Source organism: Eucyclogobius newberryi, unplaced genomic scaffold (genome assembly GCF_026437365.1).
Source record: "Eucyclogobius newberryi isolate DKJ021-1_F unplaced genomic scaffold, fEucNew1.0.hap1 SCAF_12, whole genome shotgun sequence".
In the NCBI taxonomy this organism is placed as follows: Eukaryota; Metazoa; Chordata; class Actinopteri; order Gobiiformes; family Gobiidae; genus Eucyclogobius; species Eucyclogobius newberryi.
The window spans coordinates 31,998,932-32,021,075 of record NW_027315746.1 but is presented as its reverse complement, the minus strand read 5'-3'; the positions used below and the strand labels follow the sequence as shown (position 1 = coordinate 32,021,075).

Here is a 22,144-nt window from a genome sequence, read left to right as displayed (position 1 = left end):
AGCTACAGTGGTCCTGACCCCTCCTGCTACAGTGGTCCTGACCCCTCCAGCTACAGTGGTCCTGACCCCTCCCGCTACAGTGGTCCTGACCCCTCCCGCTACAGTGGTCCTGACCCCTCCAGCTACAGTGGTCCTGACCCCTCCAGCTACAGCGGTTCTGACCCCTCCCGCTACAGTGGTCCTGACCCCTCCCGCTACAGTGGTCCTGACCCCTCCAGCTACAGTGGTTCTGACCCCTCCCGCTACAGTGGTCCTGACCCCTCCCGCTACAGTGGTCCTGACCTCTCCAGCTACAGCGGTTCTGACACCTCCCGCTACAGTGGTCCTGACCCCTCCAGCTACTGTGGTCCTGACCCCTCCAGCTACAGTGGTTCTGACCCCTCCAGCTACAGCGGTCCTGACCCCTCCAGCTACAGCGGTCCTGACCCCTCCAGCTACAGCGGTCCTGACCCCTCCAGCTACAGCGGTCCTGACCCCTCCAGCTACAGTGGTCCTGACCCCTCCAGCTACAGTGGTCCTGACCCCTCCAGCTACAGTGGTCCTGACCCCTCCAGCTACAGCGGTCCTGACCCCTCCAGCTACAGTGGTCCTCCAGCTACAGTGGTCCTGACCCCTCCAGCTACAGTGGTCCTGACCCCTCCTGCTACAGTGGTCCTGACCCCTCCAGCTACAGTGGTCCTGACCCCTCCCGCTACAGTGGTCCTGACCCCTCCCGCTACAGTGGTCCTGACCCCTCCAGCTACAGTGGTCCTGACCCCTCCAGCTACAGCGGTTCTGACCCCTCCCGCTACAGTGGTCCTGACCCCTCCCGCTACAGTGGTCCTGACCCCTCCAGCTACAGTGGTTCTGACCCCTCCCGCTACAGTGGTCCTGACCCCTCCCGCTACAGTGGTCCTGACCTCTCCAGCTACAGCGGTTCTGACCCCTCCCGCTACAGTGGTCCTGACCCCTCCAGCTACTGTGGTCCTGACCCCTCCAGCTACAGTGGTTCTGACCCCTCCAGCTACAGCGGTCCTGACCCCTCCAGCTACAGCGGTCCTGACCCCTCCAGCTACAGCGGTCCTGACCCCTCCAGCTACAGCGGTCCTGACCCCTCCAGCTACAGTGGTCCTGACCCCTCCAGCTACAGTGGTCCTGACCCCTCCAGCTACAGTGGTCCTGACCCCTCCAGCTACAGCGGTCCTGACCCCTCCAGCTACAGTGGTCCTCCAGCTACAGTGGTCCTGACCCCTCCAGCTACAGTGGTCCTGACCCCTCCTGCTACAGTGGTCCTGACCCCTCCTGCTACAGTGGTCCTGACCCCTCCAGCTACAGCGGTCCTGACCAAGCCGACAACAATGATGTGGTCATGGATCCTCAAGCACTGATCACTGCTCCTGAGGAGAGACCCTAACGGCATTGGAGGATGGGTCAAATGCAGACGACAAATTTCCCTATGGAAACAATAAAGTGTCCCTTTAACTTTAACTGTATTCATGTTGTACTGTATGTACTGTGGTATTTTCAGATTACTGTTTTAAAGTATAATTGTTACCTGTGGTAACGTGTGTGTGAATAAAGTAGAAAGTGTATGTATTCTAAACATTTGCATAAGAAAGTGAGATAACTGGTATTGTTGAGGTAATGATGAATGTTGTGGAAAGAGGATGCAGCTTTTCTTTATTTCTCTTTAAATATCCTTTCTGGCAGTGGGATGGTTTCAAATAAGTCCTCTCACTTCATTTCCATTCATTAATTCATTCATTTATTTCTACAGGGAAAATCTAATGAGAATAGTTCATGGTTATCCTGTTTAAACACAATTTTATTTTATTTTATTTATTTGTGTAGCGCCCAAAATCACAACTGCAGTTTCCTCGAGGGACGACAGTGAAAAACAGATTAAACAATGTTTATAGGGACTTGGCAATGTCACAGCATCCCGTGTCCTGAGACAAATGTCCCAGCATCCCCGTGTCCTGAGACAAATGTCCCAGTATCCCCTGTCCTTAGACAAATGTCCCAGCATCCCCTGTCCTTAGACAAATGTTCCAGCATCCCGTGTTCTGAGACAAATGTCCCAGCATCCCGTGTCCTAAGACCCTCCTTCTCGGCCAGGAAAAACTACAAATCCAGACGGACAGAGAGAGCCACTCAGGAGGAGAACTGTTCATATGGAGTAAAGACCGTTTGTCCAGGGACTCGGGGATGATCTGGGTCCGCAGGTCATCGATGTTCCCCTGGGGAAGTGGGAAAAGAAGAAAGAAAGGCAAGTGAAAATTCTGAATATTTAGCACAATTGAGCACAAGAAGGTGCCTTAGCATACAGAATCGCACCATCTGCATACAAGTGGATGCTACTTGTGTTTTAGATTATGCCCAAGTGAGTTTATATAAATTGTAAATAACAGTGGTCCAAGAACAGTGCCTTGAGGAACGCCTTTTTTAAGAAAACCCAATAACATCCAGTCGATCCAAAAGAATGCAGTAATCTCCTGAATCAAAGGCCTTTGACACATCAACATTCCATTTTGAGCATCAACGTTTCATTTGATGTTTTATGTTTGTTCTGCCTTTGATAAACAGCTCAAACTAAATAGATAAATTGTAATGTAAAATCTAATTTCTTGATTAAAATCATTTTGTGTTCTTCTTCACACCTCAGTTCTTGGAGTCAGAATGTTTTGTTGACAGACTTTTTAACGGGACACACAGGGAGACAAAGTTTACCATCACATGATTTTATAAATATATTGTTTTACAAACTAAACTTTGATGTATCCGTCACAAACATACAAGTAAGGTCTAGATCAGTGGTGCCCAAACTGTGGCCTGGGGGGCCAAATGTGGCCCTCAGGCCAATCTTTGTTGGTCCTCAGGCATCCTGCTGAATTGGCCCAGAACCACAAGTACTTAGTAAATATACTTATTTAAATTCATGTAATACTTCCCACCTCTATTCTGCTGACTGAGGAGGGCTTGAGAAGAGCAAAGAGCAGAACTAACTCGAGGCCTACCATGGAGAACCTGTGCTCCTAGTGACTCAAGGAAGATTGTGTGATAGAGCAGGGTGGAGCGATGTAAGTGTAGATCCAGGTCAGGCTCAGCGCTGGTGGAGCACAAAGAAGACTATCTCACCTGCTCTCATCCTCTTTGTCTGCAAAAGAAACCAGGCAGAAACCAGGACAAGCTCTGGGCGAGGTCTATAAAAGATCTCGTCCAACTCTAAAGCTTTTCATTTGCGTTGGACCAGAGCTCAGACACACGACGCAAAGGTGAGTTTTACAACTGACGAACTTGAGATAAAGATTGACATATTTGGAACAATTTGAATATACACTTTTATTTAGCACCTTATTGATCATGACCACTGGAAATTATTTGTCGGGATCTACGAAGCAAGATTTTTGAGCATCAATGTGCTCTGGAATTTGGAAAACCTTTTGAGATGTTGGACATCTTGCCCAAATTGACTTTGAGAAAAGACATTTGAAAAGCGTTCCGCATTTGTCTAATGTAAAAGTCACTCATGTTGACTCCAAGTAAACGTTCTTATTGCAAGATCTAGGAGTTAACATCCTCAGCGCTTCTCAATCTCTTTTGTATCGTCCGGTCTACGTGAAACACAGAGGAGGATGTCGTTAATGGGTGCGTTGACTTCACACACAGATTGTCTTACATTGTGACGCCTGTTGTGTAACGACAAAAGAACGATCGGCCCCAACCTTGTGCAGACAATGCTCCGGTGTAAACGATCTTTGAGAGAAATTAGGTCGGCCCATTATACTGGCGGAGCGAAGAGTCACGGAACCTCCCTATGCTACAGCAACAAGAGTGTGACCAGTAGAGGGCGCCAACAGTATTCATATTTGGAATAATTAGAAACCCACTGATTATAGTTGTGACAAGAAACAGACAACGTATAAGATCATTTGTTTCATCCATTTTTGAATGTTGAATACAAATGGCGAATTTCTCATTAAGAATTTTTTCAGTAGTTGAATTTAACAGTGTAGTTTAGGGTATTTCTTTGTAATTCGCCACTGTGTGTGTCAGGGAGGTCTGCATAGATTTGACAGAGGACTATAAAGCAGCCTTCAGGTGGATGTATTATCACAGAACAACGCTTTGAACTACGTGAGTAGAACAAACCAGTGGTGTGGTCTACGTGATGCGCCTCTAGAAGTGCGGCTTGATTTGCGTGTCCCCAATACAAATGGATTGCTGATGCATAAAAACTGGTTTATAGTCCACCGTCAAGCCCGAGTCAGTCATGTGCTCACGCTCTCACGCAGACCTGAACCATGCGGAGCTAATCAGTCACTGTTTTATTTTGCATTTAAGATATTTACTGGCACATAACTATTAGGGTATCCATGTAGAACGATGCAAACGAGTAAAAGAATGAAAGTGCATGGCAAACCAGACTCTGCCAAACTGATATGTGTGTCACTCAACTCAACTCAAACAAAATAGTCTGTCTACGTCTGTTTGTTTAGGTCCTTTTGACTTCTGTCCAAATTACAATGCATTGATTGGTCCGTCAAACAGCTTGAGTCTCATGAGATTATGAAACAAATATCATGAGAATTCATCTGGTGTGAGACAGGTTACAGTTACCAAACTTAAAGCTGAGTTACCCAATTTTTCCCCTTTCATTATTATGTCAATTTGGTTTCCACCCCAGAAAGTGTATAGTAAAAGAAGATTTTTTGTGGAAAAACAGACCTCCATATGCTGTCTTATTCTAATTATTAAACAATTTATCCTTTCAAACTTGAAAGAGCCATTTGAGTCATTGTATGACACTCTGGGATGAGACATGTGACTGCTAGTGATGTGCCAAAGGATTTGGAGTTTTTGTAAAAAGGTTTAAATATCTACTGGTATTTACTTATTTCACTCTTTGAAACCTAGTTACACCAGCTTTAAGGCCAATGTTATACATTTACCTACAACATTAAGTTTAGAAGCACAACGTTTGTGCTGTGGACTCCGGAGGAGAAGAAGAGAGAAGGTGTGACACAGCCTGATGATGGGGAAGACATTTGCAGGGGCTGTGCAGAAACAATCAAGGTGCTGGGATCAGAGGGAACACATCATGCAACCAAGTTAATAGTAAAATAGTACCTTTAAAATTCACCAGAATACAGGAAAATACAACTTTCTGTGTGCGTGTCCCAGATGTTGCCTCTACCTATAGGCCATTGCAATAAGAGGATTCAACTGATTAAAACGATTATAAAGATAATGATAATAATATTCACATTGAATACATAAAAGGACCATTAGGCAGTCTGACAATGCAATTACAGACCTCAATTATAAGTTAGGATAAAGAAACTTGAAACTTGCCACTTGTTCATTCAAAATACTCACACTTGAGTTGCCAAGAGCTCATAATATTCACCAGAAGGCAGGAAATATTGTCTGCTCCTTTCAAATTTTCCTTAGTTTCCTTAGACCCCCCTTTATATTTGTTCAAATTCCAAGCACACATGTTGAAATATGTTGCCTGGGCTGAGCCTGGATCTCACCAGAGTCTAGCAACACCCCTGGTTGTCACTGTGTTGATAATGTCACCAAATTGAAGATATTTTCACATACAAACATGCAAGTTGTTGATTTGACACATAGTGGGGAGCGCCATGTTCTGTTTTGTACGTACACTCTGTGCATTGTGAGTGCTAAATGTGGGAGATTGAGTTGGTGGGACATTGGATGTTCCTGTACACTACACCAGCCACAGGTTATGGCGCTCCATGTATGCTTTCCCTGCCAGCGAAAGAGAGGGAGAGAGAGAGGAAAGAGAGAGAGGAGAGAGAGAGGAAAGAGAGAGAGGAGAGAGAGAGGAAAGAAAGAAAAAGAGATGAAAGAGGGAGAGAGAGGGGAGAGAGAGAGAGGAAAGAAAGAAGGAGAGATGAAAGAGAGAGGGAGAGAGAGCAAGAGAGAGAGAGTGAGAGGAAAGGGAGAGAGAAAAGAGAGAGAGGAGAGTGAGAGGAAAGAATGAAAGATGAAAGAGAGAGGGAGAGAGAGGGAAGGGAGAGAGAGAGGAAAGAGAGGTAGGAGAGAGAGAGGAAAGAAAGAAGGAGAGATGAAAGAGAGAGGGAAGAGAGAGAGGAAAGAAAGAAGGAGAGAGAGGAAAGAGAGAGAGAGCAAGAGAGAGAGAGAGGAAAGAGAGAGAGAGGAAAGAGAGAGAAAGAGAGGGATGAGAGAGAGGAGAGAGAGGAAAGAAAGAAGGAGAGATGAAAGAGAGAGGGAGAGAGAGGGCAGAGAGAGAGAGAGAGGAAAGAGAAAGGGAGAGAGAGAGCAAGAGAGAGAGAGCGAGAGGAAAGGGAGAGAGAGAGGAAAGAGAAAGAGAGGGAAGGGAGAGAGAGAGGAGAGCGAGAGAGAGGCTCGCTCGTCACCAGCAGGGCGAGCGAGCAGGAGTGCCATGGTGACGTTGTAAAAACAGTTGTAACAGACGACTTCAGAAGACAGGGCTCGACTTACGGTGGGTTTGAAACATTTTTCCATAAATCAGCTTGTTCTGTGCATTTTTGACTCAAATCACCTTCATAACTACTGTGTGTTTACATTAGCTTTAGTTTATTTTCCATTACTGCCAGAAGATGGAGTGTTAACACCAATCTTGATGAGAGATACTCCTGATAGAAATAACTTGTTTGTACATTATCTTAAGTTTAAGTTGTAAAACACAAGAGCGGAAATTAACAATAGAAAAATGGCATGTCCTTTATGTCCTGAATGTCCCTTAAAAGGATCAGGTCCTGACATAGGTTGGGTCTCATCCTCATGTTGGGGGACTGGGTGTGATGGGCCCGGTTGTCTTTCTGCTGCAGATGTTGCTGAGGCTGCTGGGGCTGGTGGTTCTGAGCACGCTCTGTTCATCCATGTTATATTACCCGCCACAAGTCGACAAAAACGCCACGGACAACACCAAAGTCTACAATGGAGTCGGCGACTTCTCAGACAAAGAGCCATCACCAGGGGGCGGCAGGGGGCTGGGCAAGAGCATGATAATGCCCCCGTCCAACTACTCCTTTGAGCCCAGCTTCAGTGCGCTGCCCGGGGACATGTCCGTCATGTTCCCCGACACCTCTATCTGCGACGTCCTGCTCAACTCCCCGATCCCCATCTCCATCTCAGAGATCCCTTTCTTCTGCCTCTGCTCACACTGCAAGGCTACCACGGGCCCCAAAGGAGAGCGCGGGGACCAAGGCCTCACAGGCACGTGCACACCACACAACACTGAGAGCATCTACAATAAGATAAGATAAGATAATCCTTTATTGTCCACACATGGAGATACAGGAGGAAAGGACAGATAACTTATAGGAAGTTTGAAAAAAACACTCTTAATAGAAGAACTCTTAAACAAAATAAAAAACTCTTATCAACAAAACTCCTCTCTTAATAGGGAATGGAGGAAAATAAAAAAATAAAAATAAAAAAAAAGATAAAGATAAAATAAAGTGTATAATAATAAAGTAAAGTAAAAATAGCTAGCATAAGACTAAATAATACTAATACTAATGGTAAGTAAAACATTCTCATTTACATCAGTTATATGCACCTGAATATGGCCTTAATTGCTTGTGATTATGACAGTAATTGCACATGAATATGACGGTATTGCACATGGTTAAGTCAGTATTGCACATGAATATGACGGTATTGCACATGGTTAAGTCAGTATTGCACATGAATATGACGGTATTGCACATGGTTAAGTCAGTATTGCACATGAATATGACGGTATTGCACATGGTTAAGTCAGTATTGCACATGAATATGACGGTATTGCACATGGTTAAGTTAGTATTGCACATGAATATGACGGTATTGCACATGGTTAAGTTAGTATTGCACATGAATATGACGTATTGCACATGGTTAAGTTAGTATTGCACATGAATATGACAGTATTGCACATGGTTAAGTCAGTATTGCACATGAATATGACGGTATTGCACATGGTTAAGTTAGTATTGCACATGAATATGACGGTATTGCACATGGTTAAGTCAGTATTGCACATGAATATGACGTATTGCACATGGTTAAGTCAGTATTGCACATGAATATGACGTATTGCACATGGTTAAGTCAGTATTGCACATGAATATGACGTATTGCACATGGTTAAGTCAGTATTGCACATGAATATGACGGTATTGCACATGGTTAAGTTAGTATTGCACATTAATATGACAGTATTGCACATGGTTAAGTTAGTATTGCACATGAATATGACAGTATTGCACATGGTTAAGTCAGTATTGCACATGAATATGACGGTATTGCACATGGTTAAGTTAGTATTGCACATGAATATGACGGTATTGCACATGGTTAAGTCAGTATTGCACATGGTTAAGTCAGTATTGCACATGAATATGACGGTATTGCACATGGTTAAGTTAGTATTGCACATGAATATGACAGTATTGCACATGGTTAAGTTAGTATTGCACATGAATATGACAGTATTGCACATGGTTAAGTCAGTATTGCACATGAATATGACGGTATTGCACATGGTTAAGTTAGTATTGCACATGAATATGACGGTATTGCACATGGTTAAGTCAGTATTGCACATGAATATGACGTATTGCACATGGTTAAGTCAGTATTGCACATGAATATGACGTATTGCACATGGTTAAGTCAGTATTGCACATGAATATGACGTATTGCACATGGTTAAGTCAGTATTGCACATGAATATGACGGTATTGCACATGGTTAAGTTAGTATTGCACATGAATATGACAGTATTGCACATGGTTAAGTTAGTATTGCACATGAATATGACAGTATTGCACATGGTTAAGTCAGTATTGCACATGAATATGACGGTATTGCACATGGTTAAGTTAGTATTGCACATGAATATGACGGTATTGCACATGGTTAAGTCAGTATTGCACATGGTTAAGTCAGTATTGCACATGAATATGACGTATTGCACATGGTTAAGTCAGTATTGCACATGAATATGACGGTATTGCACATGGTTAAGTTAGTATTGCACATGAATATGACGGTATTGCACATGGTTAAGTCAGTATTGCACATGGTTAAGTCAGTATTGCACATGAATATGACGTATTGCACATGGTTAAGTCAGTATTGCACATGAATATGACGTATTGCACATGGTTAAGTCAGTATTGCACATGAATATGACAGTATTGCAAGGCCAGAAAACCAAACAGATCACCAGATATAATAATATAACCCGGTGATTAGATGTGATGTTTGGTGAGAGAAACATAACACCTGGTGACACGTGTCAGTGAATCCATGGATTTATTGAGGATTTTTTTGTATTTGGAAGGAAAAGCACAAAGAATTTTAAAATAACGCTTAAAGGAGCGAGCTGGAGTGGAGAGCAAGGCACAGAGCCTCCTGCTTTCTATTCTATCTATTAAAAGATACAGACCAAAATATTGAAAAATACACAAGAAACAAGAGGAATTCTAAACAGGGAAATAGAGAAAAAACATAAACAATAACTAATCTAAGAAAAAAGAAAAGAAAAATAAATCGAGCAAAACATGCCCGTCCAGGATTTGGTTTAGCTTTGTAGGGGCCCCGTCTGATTACCCACATCCATATCACAATCTACTTCTCTAATAGCTACAATACCACACAGTAGTGTAGTAGTTATGATGTATTATAACTGGACACACATTTTAGTCATTCATGTTTTGATAAACTACTTAACTATAGTTTACTTGTCACAAATGTACAGTACACGTCAGTACACGGGAATATCTATCTTCGCTTAAAATGTTCTTAAAATCTTTTTTTAGTTTTTTTTACAGATTATATTGAATTGCTTGTATATAATATTTCATCATAGTTTGATCATTTAGCTTGAAAAAAGAAAATGTATTTGCCCATGAGGTAAATAAAAATATTGCAATTAAGATTCATATTTGAGTCATTTTGGATTCTTTTCTTGTGTTCCAGGGTTTTCAGGCAGTCCTGGGAGGCGGGGCCTCATGGGCTTCAGAGGACCTCGAGGATTTACAGGCGCTCTCGGGACCAAAGGTGTGTCCAAATATTTCTTAATTTGTCTTTTGGTGAGACTGGATTCATTAATATTTCCACATCAAATTGAGAATGTAATTTGGCCAAAACCAATGTGTTACTTTTGTTTCTTCTATTGGAAACTATATTAAGTATTCAGTATTTGCTTTGATCTTTCATAATTCATTTCAGAATAAGTTTAGAAGAAAGATAACTGTGTTGTGTTTTGTTGTAATCAAACATGAAAGTTTACAATCTCTTCCTTTGGCAGGTCAGACAGGAGACCAGGGAGACAAAGGTCAGCCAGGACGCATCGGCCTCACTGGGATCAAGGGCGAGCAAGGGTTTAAAGGTATGACATTTGGTAACTTCTCATTCAAAAAGTGAACGAGGACATTCTGCCACCAGCAAAAGAAACACGCCGGTTTACGAGACCATGTTTCCTTTGTTTCCACTCGCCCTGGTCCATCAGGCCAGTTCACTTTGAACCGTCTCGGGCCGCTTCTGTTATGTCTACTATGTGAGCAGCTTATGTCTCTTAAATAATCTCAATCCTAAAGCGGCTCAGTCGAAACATGCCTTTACATGCCACATTTTCAGAGGTGGTAAGAGAGATGTGGAGTGTAACAGAAGTGTCTCTGAGGACTTACCCTGTTTAGTGACTCGCACTGTGCCTGTTTTCCAGGAGACAAAGGCGACTTTGGAGATGATGGTCTACCTGGACCTTTGGGGCTTCAGGGTGTGCCTGGCTCCTGCCTCTGTGAGATTGTGAGTGGACTTCCTGGGGTACAAGGTTCTCCAGGACCAGCTGGTGCCAGGGGTTTACCAGGCACCACAGGATCTAAGGGCTCAGTTGGAGATAAAGGTGACAAAGGCGATACAGGCCTTGATGGCAGTCATGGTTTAGACGGGCTGAAAGGAAAGCAGGGCTCCCCAGGCCCATGTAACTGCACCAACGGCGTGAATGGCACAAATGGACAGAAAGGACTTGTGGGAGAAAAGGGGCAGAAGGGAAATGTTGGTGTAGAGGGGCTTCAAGGAGATACAGGCTTGAAAGGAGAGCTAGGGGACCCGGGCAATCCGGGCTTTCCAGGGCCATGCTCGCTCTCTGTCCAGTCAGCTTTCTCTGTTGCTCTGGCCGCATCCTTTCCAGAGCCTTACAGACCTGTCAAATTCACTCAGATCATCTCTAATGTTCAGAGTCACTATAACCCTGCCATAGGCCTCTACATCGCTCCTGCCAATGGCACTTACGCCTTCAACTTTCATCTCCTTGTCAAGCAGAAACGTCTCATTGCTGGCTTGTTCCTTAATTTCAACTCTGTTTTTAAGCTGACTGAATTAACAAACACAAGGACAAGTAGTGCGGAGATAGTGCTGCGCCTGAAGGCTGGTGACATGGTGTGGGTCCAGGTCAAGGACAGCACCAATAATGGCATGTTCGCTGGAGAGGATATGAGCAGTACCTTCTCCGGCTGGTTGCTCAGCCCAGACTCCTGTGACTTTGGCGGCATCCGAGACTTCAATGCTCCCAATGTCACTGGGCTAGAATTTCCTTGGAATTAAAATACATGTTTTGATAAAATTCAAGTCACTGCCAGAACACGGAGTATTGTTTTAGATCTACATATTTCAGGATGTCACTGAGCACTGTAGATAGTCCTCATGTAAGCCTAGGCTGAGACTAAACTAATCAATAAACTTAAAGACATTTTATTTAGTCCACTAAATACCACTTTACATAACCATTATAAATTATGTAATTTATTTATCCTGCCACTATGACCAAGTAAATAATATAATCCTAACTGCTACTAATAAAAATATTAATGACATTACAAATTGTCAAATTCAAAAGTGTTCCATGTTGCCATTCAACATCCAAATCAAGCCTCACACTCTTCTGTCAAATGTCAAAGAATGTGATTATTCCACAAAAGACCAGTCTGCAACCTGATTCCTCAGTATGTAACTTGCATCTGTTCAATCTGTAACCTGCAGCTTTTCTGTCTGTAACTTGCATCTGTTCAGTCTGTAACCTGCAGTTGTTCAGTCTGTAACCTGCAGCTGTTCAGTCTGTAACTTGCATCTGTTCAGTCTGTAACTTGCATTTGTTCAGTCTGTAACCTGCAGTTGTTCAGTCTGTAGCTGCAGCTGTTCAGTCTGTAACTTGCATCTGTTCAGTCTGTGCCCTGCAGTTGTTCAGTCTGTAGCCTGCAGCTGTTCAGTCTGTAACCTGCAGCTGTTCAAATTACAATCTGTTTGTTTCTCGTGTAGAATAGACGTGTACAAATGCTGCTGTACATAAGTGATGCATAAGTGACCCAGAGCAGCCGTGTCTCTGGCTGTAGTTTTTTAGAAGATGACTCAGAATGAAATCTAAGCTGTGATCTGGTTGTGTTTCTGAAAATGATTGATTTGATGATTTTGTGAATTTTGTTCTGAATAAATCTCTACAGAAGCCATTTTTTCATTTGTTTAGTTTTTTCCTTTACACTTTCCTCTGTGTGGATACATGAACTCAACACTTGCATTTATCACACAATCTAAAACTCACTTGTCTTAATCATGTTACAATGATGTTCCCTCATCATCATCATCATCATCATCATCATTGAGCAAAGGAGTTCAGCCGTTTGACAGCCGTGGAGGAAAAAATCTATTGCAAAACCTGGTTGACCTGCATCCAGAGATCAGCCTCGAGAACAGGCCGTCATGTGGTTGTGAAGGGCCCCTGATAATTGTCCTGATCCGGGAACAGAGTGGAGGGAGGTCGAGACGCTCTTCACATGCTTCCAATCTCTCTTAAACCGGTGCAGGACGTATAGCAGACTGTATAACAAACACTGCTAGCCCTGAACACGTGCAATACTGACTGACTTAACCTTGTGCAATACCGTCATATTCATGTGCAATTACTGTCATACTCACAAGCAATTAAGGCCATATTCATGTGCATATAACTGAAGAGTGTTTACTTACCATTAGTATTAGTATTAGTTAGTCTTATGCTAGCTATTTTTACTTTATTTTATTATTATTTTATTTTATCTTTTTATTTTATTTATTTATTTTTTCCTCCATTCCCTATTAAGATATAAGAGGAGATTTGTTAATAAGAGTTTTTTGTTCTGTTTATAAGAGTGTTTTTTTTTTTTTTTTTCAAACTTCCTATTAGTTATCTGTCCTTTCCCCCTGTATCTACTGCGTTGTAACACCAACATTTCCCCATATGGGGACAATAAAGGATTATCTTATTTTATAGGCATTCTTCAAGCAAAGACCCAGTATCCACAGCCCAGGTGAGGTCGTCTGTGATGTGCCCCCTCAGAAACCTAATATAATACATCCATGTCAGAAACATGACGTTGGTAATCGTCTTCACTGCCGTGTTGTTGTTGTAGAGGATTATGTCAAGTCCACGATGATCATAAAGCCCCATTCAGACCAGATTAGTTTGACCTGTAGGAGCATCTGTAAAATGGAGATAACCCCAGGACTTCTGTGTTTTTTGTCTTGTCCAGCTCAAGTAAAAGCTCCTATTTTCTGCAAAGCTTTTACCATGTTGTGTTTCTTTAACGAATGGTGTGTGCAAAATGTGTGATAAAATGTAAATATATGATTATATTTCTGTGATGTATATTATCTGCATAATAGTAATATGACGATATTTGTATATTATCTGCATCATCAGTCTAAGAGAAAAATGGCATGTAAAAAACGGCATTTGTTAAAGTGTTGTAAAGATGGGGCAAAGGAATGTTTACTCCAGGGAGTGGTGTAGGACCCCAGGGGAGTTAGGTAAACATTACCCACTCTTATCTCTAAGGAAGAAAGACAGATGTAAAAACAAGTGATGTGAAGTTAACAAATGAGAATGTGAAATAAAACTAACCTGCAAGAGAAAAAAACATTGTGAGACCAAGGAGGGCCATTGCGTTGCTTACAACAGCGTGATGGCCTGCCCGACGGTTTCTCCCTTGCAAGCTACACAAAGAGTCTGACGTTTCTGTATCGTTTAATATTCTAAGTTGAATTGTGTTCTCTGTGTGTTAAGGAATAGCATTGGTTTATGTCTAATTTCTTGACATTTTCTGGTCCTATTGAGCCGGACGACAGGCTGCCCCTTCGCGGAGATTGAGCTGTGAATCGGTGAAAGTCTGTGTGCACAGCAGAAGGAAGTCCACTTTTCCCCGTGGCCGCCCATCGCACCTCATTCTCCGCGAGGAGAGCGCGTTGTTTCGAGGCAGCAGGAGAACACAGGCGAAGAAGGTCAGACAAAACTTTGTGTGTGAAAAAGAGTGAGCCATAAAACGTTGTTATGCACTAGTTTAATATTTACTGGAAAAATATTGTAGGCTTTATGCGTGAGATAAGTTTCTCACATAAAGAGCAGTTTAATATTACTGAGGAAATATTGTAGGCATGCACGAGATAAGTTTCTCACATGAGCAGAAGTTTGATATTACTGAAAAAATATTGGTTGGCTTTATGCATGTAGATAAGTTTCTCACATAAAGGAGTTAAATTGCTCACCATGAGTTTAAGTTATGATGCCTTATGTACGAGTTGTTACTGACATAAAGACAAGTGAATGTTAGCGCTATGCACGAGTTAAGTAAGAGAGAAAGTGTGAATGTGTGAATGAGAATTAATAGTGATTAACTAACAGGTGTGAGAATCACAATTAATCATACAAGGGTCACAAGGCGTTATTCTGAGAGATCTAAAATTTGCAGACGAGGGTGAATATCAAACACCTCAAACTATGTCCGGTGGAAACAGCAGGGAATCCACTAGAAGCTTGACATAGGACTCGTCTGTAAAGCAAGTAGCATTTTTCCTCAGACGACCAAGACCACATAATGTCAGAATTATCACCCCAAACTGTAAGACTAAAAGACAAAAGAAAGGTCATAGAGGATGTGGATGGAGATTTGTCCAGTATGCTCACAGACGTGGCAGAGAGGGGGAGATAAAGAAGGTCAAGAAGGCAGGAGAATGTAAGTAAGTAAATAAGTAACTTTTATTTATACAGCACCTTTCACAAACAGAAGTCACAAAGTGCTTCACAAAACACAGAATAAAACAATAAAAACACAAAAAACTTACAGTGAACAATAGATATACAACAATATACAGTAAAATCAGTCCGTAAAACAAGTGCATTTAAAAGGCTTGACTAAATAAAAAGGTTTTAAGCTGACCTTTAAAAGCAGTAACTGAGTCCAGTGACCATAGGGAGAGCGGAAGATCGTTCCAGAGTTTGGGGGCAACTGCCTGGAAGGATCTGTCTCCTCTGGTCCGAAAACGGGTGCGAGGAACCAAGAACAGTTTCTGATCCAAGGACCTTAGTGAGCGAGAGGGAGTGTACGGTTTATCAGATCGCTGATGTACAGAGGGACCTGACCATTTAAAGCTCTAAAAATTAAAACAAGAATTTTAAACTGTATCCGTTAGGAGACCGGCAGCCAGTGAAGGGCTTTTAGAATGGGTGAAATGTGGGCCCTTCTATTTGTGCAGGTTAAGATCCTCGCTGCAGAGTTCTGGACCAGCTGCAGACGAGAGAGTTCCTTCTTGTTAAGACAGGAAAACAAACTGTTACAATAGTCTAAACGTGAAGACACAAAGGCATGAATTATAACTTCCAGGTCATTTTGAGACACCATTTTCCTGAGCTTAGAGATTTTCCTCAACTGAAAGAAACAGTTCCTTGTCAACAGCTTGGAGTGGTGCTCTAAAGACATGTCTTTGTCAAAGATAACACCCAAGTTTCTAAGATTAGGTTTTGCAGTCTGGCCTAAGACACCCAAGTACTGGTTTATCCCTGGAATGGCATCATCAGGGGCAATAATCAGAGTTTCTGTTTTGTCTGCATTTAGCTGCAAGGAGTTTTTACTCAGCCATTGTTTTATTTGCACTAAACAACTGACCAAGGAGTTTAGCTTCTGGATCTCAGAAGGTTTAAAAGAGCAATATAGCTGAATATCGTCAGCGAACAGGTGATAGGACACATCACTAAACTCTTTAATGATCATTCCCAGGGGAATTATATAAAGCAGAAATAGGACGGGACCCAAAACGGAGCCCTGAGGAACTCCACACAACAGATCAGCTGAGTCGGACATTATTTAGTTTGCAGCAACACTAAAGCTCTGACCGGATAAATATGAGGAAAACCAAGGAAGTACTGACCCTGATAGTCCAATCAGGTCCCTCAGTCTGTTTAACAGGATATGATGGTTGACAGTGTCAAAGGTCAACCGTGCAGAAAGATCCAACAGAACTAAAACCGTGCATTTCCCTGAATCAGCAGACATCATAATGTCACTGGAGACTTTCAACAATGCGGTTTCCGTAGAATGATGTTTGCGGAAACCAGATTGAAAAGAGTCGTGAATGTTAGACTGATCAAGGAAATCTGACAATTGTTCAGAGACCATCTTCTCAAGGATCTTGGACATGAAAGAGAGCTTTGAAATAGGTCTGAAACATTTTGGGTCCGTCGGGTCTACGGCTCAACTATGGCATGTTTAAATGGACCAGGAAACACACCAGTAGAAAGAGAGAGATTTACCATTTTGGTAACCCTGGGGCCAATAACATCAAACACTTTGAGGAAGAGCCTGCAGGGAAGGGCATCTGATACACTGATACACTACATATACTGTACAAGAGGAGGGTTTCATCTTGGTCACCAGAGCTGAGATGTCTTCTAGAGTGACAGAAGACCAGTTTTGGGAAACAGGCTCCACAGAAACAGGTTTATCACTCTAAAGGGGTGGTATTTGGTCTTTGATCATCTTGATCTTATCGATAAAGAACCTGAGGAATTCATTGCTGTCAGCTTTGCAGGAAACAGGAGTTACTGCAGCTGAAGGACAAACAATAGAATTTATAGTGTCAAACAACACTTTGGGGTTTTTCTTGTTGGATGTTATTAGCTGGCGGAAGTAATCAGATCTGGAACTTTCCATCATTTCATTGTAAGATGATACAAGATCTCTGAGGTGTAACCTATGGACCTCAAGACTAGAGGTTTTCCACAGACGCTCAGTTTTCCGACATAGTCTCTTTAGGTTTAGGATATCTTCATTTATCCAAGGACAAGCTTTTTTCTGTGATGACAAAGTGAATTTTACAGGTGCCACCTGATCTAAAATGGATAAACAGTGGCTGCTAAAGGAATGAATTAAACTGTCCCCATCAAGACAATTGATAAACAAATGAGGATCAAACATAGCAGAAAATTGGACAGCTGTATTTGCAGTGATAAGAGGGTGATAAGATGTAGAGAAAGCAGTCAGAGGACGCTCTGAAGGTTAATGAATTAGGCGGAACTAAACCCAGCAGGTTTAAATTTTAGTAATGAGAGCTCTGTAGAACAAATTTTAAGAGTTTTTGTTTTGATTGACAACAATCAATTATAAAGATTTTATTAAACTTGCTAAGAGATGAAGATGAATTTAGATTTTTATAGATGGCCAATATTTTGGGGAATGTGATCACAGACAGGACACTTCCTGTCCCCGACAAAAGTTGTGTTTTTACGGTATCATGTTTTTTTGTATGCACAGAACAAAGCTACGTTTTGTTTTATTTTTGTTTTGTTTTATTTTTGGACTTGACGAAATTATTTTTTTGGGACTTATTATGTCACCATAATGCATGACTAGATGAAAGTACAGGACGAAAAAGAGGGTGACTCAGAAAAAGATAAAAACAGAGAAAAAGGTGGACGAAGAGACAGAAGTGTTTTTAAATTTAGAATAAATTACAGGCACGGGCCTGGAGTGATAATATGGGTAAATGGGTGACTACTGATGTTTTTGGTAGACATAGGAGTAGAACGGGCAGTAAGTAAAGTGGTAGTAAAAATGATATCAGTCATGAGCAAACTAAGAAAAATCCACTGAGTGTACGTACTAAATTTAGGTGGGTGGAAACATGGGAAGAAATTAGAGGCGATAGGAAAATTAGGAACCACATTGTCGACATTGACGAAAGAAAATACAGCCAGCCCCTGTGAAATTGTGGAGCTAGATCAAGCGACATATGAGATTGCGTTACAAAACCACACCAGGACCAGGCATGACTTACGACAGAGCTGTGCATAAACTAGGACCTGAAGTTATTATATCAATAACTTATTTGTATTAAACCTAATAAGTTAAACAGTGACGTGCTAATGTTCTCCCAGGAAAGACATGACTGTGGTCATTAACTAAAGCAAACGACGCAGAGTGGGCTATTGACTGGGAAAACACAGGAGGAGGAATAGGCAACAGAGCAAGATGGATCAGGATGGAGTAAATGTCCTTATCTTTACGCATCACAGTGACGCCAAGAGTACACCTCAGCGGTGGGTTGACGGAGTAATAGAAGAGTTAACATTAACACGGAAAGAATTTGATATTCTAAAAGGAAATACCTGAAGGATTGTGGAGATTCAATCAAGAACTGAGTAGATTTAAAAAAGACAATATCATCTAAAATTAGATGCTATAGACGTTATGAAACCAGTGATAACAGGACTTAAACGATACAGGACTAATGACCCATGACGGAATGAACGGACGAATCAAAAAGAACGCCAGGTAAACAAATGATAGCGGTTAAAAGGGCCGACTAGCCCAGTCAGCAGAGCATGAGTTCATGGACATTAGTGTTGTGAGTTCGAGCCCTGTCAGAGGCATATTCAACAAGTGAGGAGAAACAACGTATGTGTACAGGACATGGACTTTAAGTGATATTAAAGCAGCTCTAAGGGGAGTAAAGTAACAAAAGTAAATGTACACATTGGACTGATAGTCTTAGTGAATTAGAACTCATTATAATACAGTATAGACTGGATGACGCAGAAATACAACAGATCCTGGGATGCAGTATATGGGCCTTCATTAGATACAGTTAAAGGGAAAGTAGGACCCGTTCGGAGGCAAGAGGTAGTTAGACTACAGGAAGGAGGAAGGAGGGAGGAGTGTAGTCAATTTTATGAGACCCGCAGATTACCTGAAGATAGTGAAAACTAAACAGGGGGATGGGTAATCAATACATGAGTTTAGAAGCAGAATGACAGAAATATTTTAAAGATAACACTGGAATCTCAGAGGATGCAGCGCCTGATAGTTATATCAGCAGAAATAAGAGTAAGGGAAAAGAGGGACAGAAAAAGCAGGTTTGGAAATTGGAGATACGTTACGAGAAAAGACATTTTTGGAGGTAAAATGCCTCAAAAGGAAGAACAGAACAGGAAAAGAAACAGAAAGGTGACAGAGGGGAAGACAGAGAGGAAGATGAATGACGAGACAAAAAAAAGACAGGAAAGTAGGGAACAAGGGGAAAAACAGGTTGATAAAAGGAGACGTGCCTTATAAACAAGGGGAAGGTTTAGGATCATTGTGAGTTTTAATACGCATATAGACTTGCTAGAAAAAACTAATACACAATGTTTGTAAAGCATCACATGAGCAGGTGTAAAAGATTGAGTTTGGAACTCACCTGCAAGCACATATAGAAGATTAGCACATATTACATTAGATGTGTGATCTCATTCAAGCCACACGAACGTGAGGAGATGTGAAACTTGATGCTGAGCTGACCCTATGGCCAGCTCAACGGGGGAATTATTGAGATAATTATTATAGTTTGAAGTATTTGTATTGCACACACACACACACATACATACATACATACACACACGCACGTGGACACCCAAACATTTAGAGTTTGAAACAAATGGTGGTAAAACAGATGTGTCAGATTACGCTCAGCAAAGGGAATGGATGTGACTAGTGAACTGTGAAAGGACTGAGGTGAGATTGCGGAGTTGAGGACAGACGCAATTCCATCTCTCCCTTGATTACATCCTGGTAATCCAGGTATCTGAACTTTATGAAATACAGAAATATTGATGGAAAGCATGATTACCAAAATCATTGTTTAAATGGGCTGCAGAAGTTGAGTCATGGGCTATGCCATGCCTCAAATGGAGGGATGAATGGACTAGTAAACAAACATTACATTCAATAATTACAAAAAAAAAAAAATGTAAACAATGTTTGACATGAACAATGGACCCAGCAGTGATAAACCTACAGACTTATCATGGAATATATGACTGACAATGCTCTCGAGAGAACTGTTTGAAATACATTGAACTTCCGAAAATACTTTGTTTTTCACCGCAGCCAGAACGTGAGGAGATCTGGTGTTTACAGAGGCGAGCCAAGTGGAACAGCCCAAGGTGGAAGGAGCCACACCGTGTCGTCCTCACCACTGGAGGGATGAGATCATGGGTGCATCGCTCTCATGGGAAAGTGAGAGAACTGTCTGAACTGGCGGCACCAGCGGCAGACAACACAGCACCAGATCCATAAGCCATCAGCAGACGCAGGCTGTATTCTGTAATCTGATCGCCCAATCCATGTTCCAACAGATCAACATACATTGTTGTGTCACAGCTGTGTATACCGGTAAATGAAACATACATTTTAAAATTCCATACACAGACCTGAAAAATATAGGGAAGAAAATAAGTGATCAACTTGATGTGAAAGGTTATGAAATGTATAATGTATAATGGACATGACAGTAGCTGAAGGAACACAATGGCATATTATACAGCCACTGTTGTTTACACTACCTAAAAGTGCCTTTTTATCTGCTACAACATAACTGCATGCAATGTTAATGAGATTATGCATTGAGATGGGAAGTGTACCAGTTCATATGTGTCAAAGGTGTGACCGAAAAGCAGCGGGAGGAAGTCTCTTAGCAACCCAAGCGCCAGGACGTATGGTGGTGATGTGGGCACACAGTGCTGAGGGGGCACTTGGAAACCAAGGGAGTCGGACTCTGTGCCTATCCATCCGTTTAGTGGCCAGCCATGGTCATTACAAAGACCAGCATCACCAAGAACCATACCGCAAGGTCAAGGCGAGAGGTTAGTGGACAGTCTGGTACCAGTAGCACCTGATACTACGTATTTGATTCTATTGGGGTGCCCAGAGGTCCCTAAGAAGTACAAACTGACTGACCAGAAAGCAGCGGGTTTAAGGGCCTTCCGCTTGTACTTCTATATTTCCCATCACACCGCACAAAAATATAGACAGAATAAATTGTCTGTCTGTCCAATTACAGAGATTGACCAATCTGACTCAATATTTAGGACTTGCTCAAGGGTCAGAGTTGCAGCACACCACTTAAATGGTCTGGCAGACCCGTTATGGCAGTAGACATGTTGGGAGAAAAAAAAGGAGTTTGTTCAATGTTTGAGGACTGTGCATAACCTTTTGAGTGTAAAAGTGTCACGTTAACACCAATATGAAAGACATGTTGAAAACTGAAAAGATTAATATGTTTGGGATATGAGACAATAGACTAATGCTTTGATAAACAGGAGGGAAATGTGATAAAATGTAAATATATGATTATATTTCTGTGATGTATATTATCTGCATAATAGTGATATGACGATATTTGTATATTATCTGCATCATTAGTCTAAGAGAAAAATGGCATGTGAAAAACGGCATTTGTGAAAGTGTTGTAAAGATGGGGCAAAGGAATGTTTACTCGAGGGAGGGGTGTAGCACCCCAGGGGAGTTAGGTAAACATTCCCCACTCTTATCTCTAAGGAAGAAAGACAGATGTAAAAACAAGTGATGTGAAGTTAACCAATGAGAATGTGACCCGCCTATTCCATAATGTGAAATAAAACCAACCTGCAAGAGAAAAAACGTCATGAGACCAAGGAGGGCCATCGCGTTGCTTATGTAACCCACGTACTTTTATTGCAAATAGGAAAAAACTACAACTCCCAATACCACTTCTTGTCACGTGGTTTACGTATGTTGCGCGTCACACACGCACTGCGTCACTCGAGTCAATCACGCGCTTGCCTGGCCAGTATCAGCTTCCTGTGTGCCTCTCCGTGCACGGTGATGGAAGAGGCGACAGGACGGCTGAACCAGGTAAGCTTTGCAACAAACACCCGCTTTTAATCATCTTAAATGTGCGCCGGTTTTAAACTTGTGTATGTTAATAGACGCTTTATCAACCGCCGCTAATGCTGGACTTGTAGCGCGCAGGGAAAAGTGGAATTTGGTGAGTCTGTCTG

The 22,144-nt window shown here is 42.0% G+C and overlaps 2 protein-coding genes across 2 annotated transcripts in view; both read left to right on the top strand.

Moving 5' to 3' along the window:
• The window catches only part of ptmab (prothymosin alpha b), a 294,345-nt gene that overhangs the window by 207,907 nt on the left and 64,294 nt on the right, over positions 1 to 22,144 (top strand). The gene's annotated exons all lie outside the window — the stretch shown is intronic.
• LOC140355629 (uncharacterized) lies at positions 3,217 to 12,486 on the top strand. Its single transcript, XM_072440294.1, has 5 exons — positions 3,217 to 3,254; positions 6,822 to 7,254; positions 9,964 to 10,044; positions 10,295 to 10,375; positions 10,709 to 12,486. Exons 2-5 carry the CDS (start codon positions 6,822 to 6,824, stop codon positions 11,587 to 11,589), a joined length of 1,476 nt encoding a protein of 491 aa, XP_072296395.1. The 5' UTR covers positions 3,217 to 3,254; the 3' UTR covers positions 11,590 to 12,486.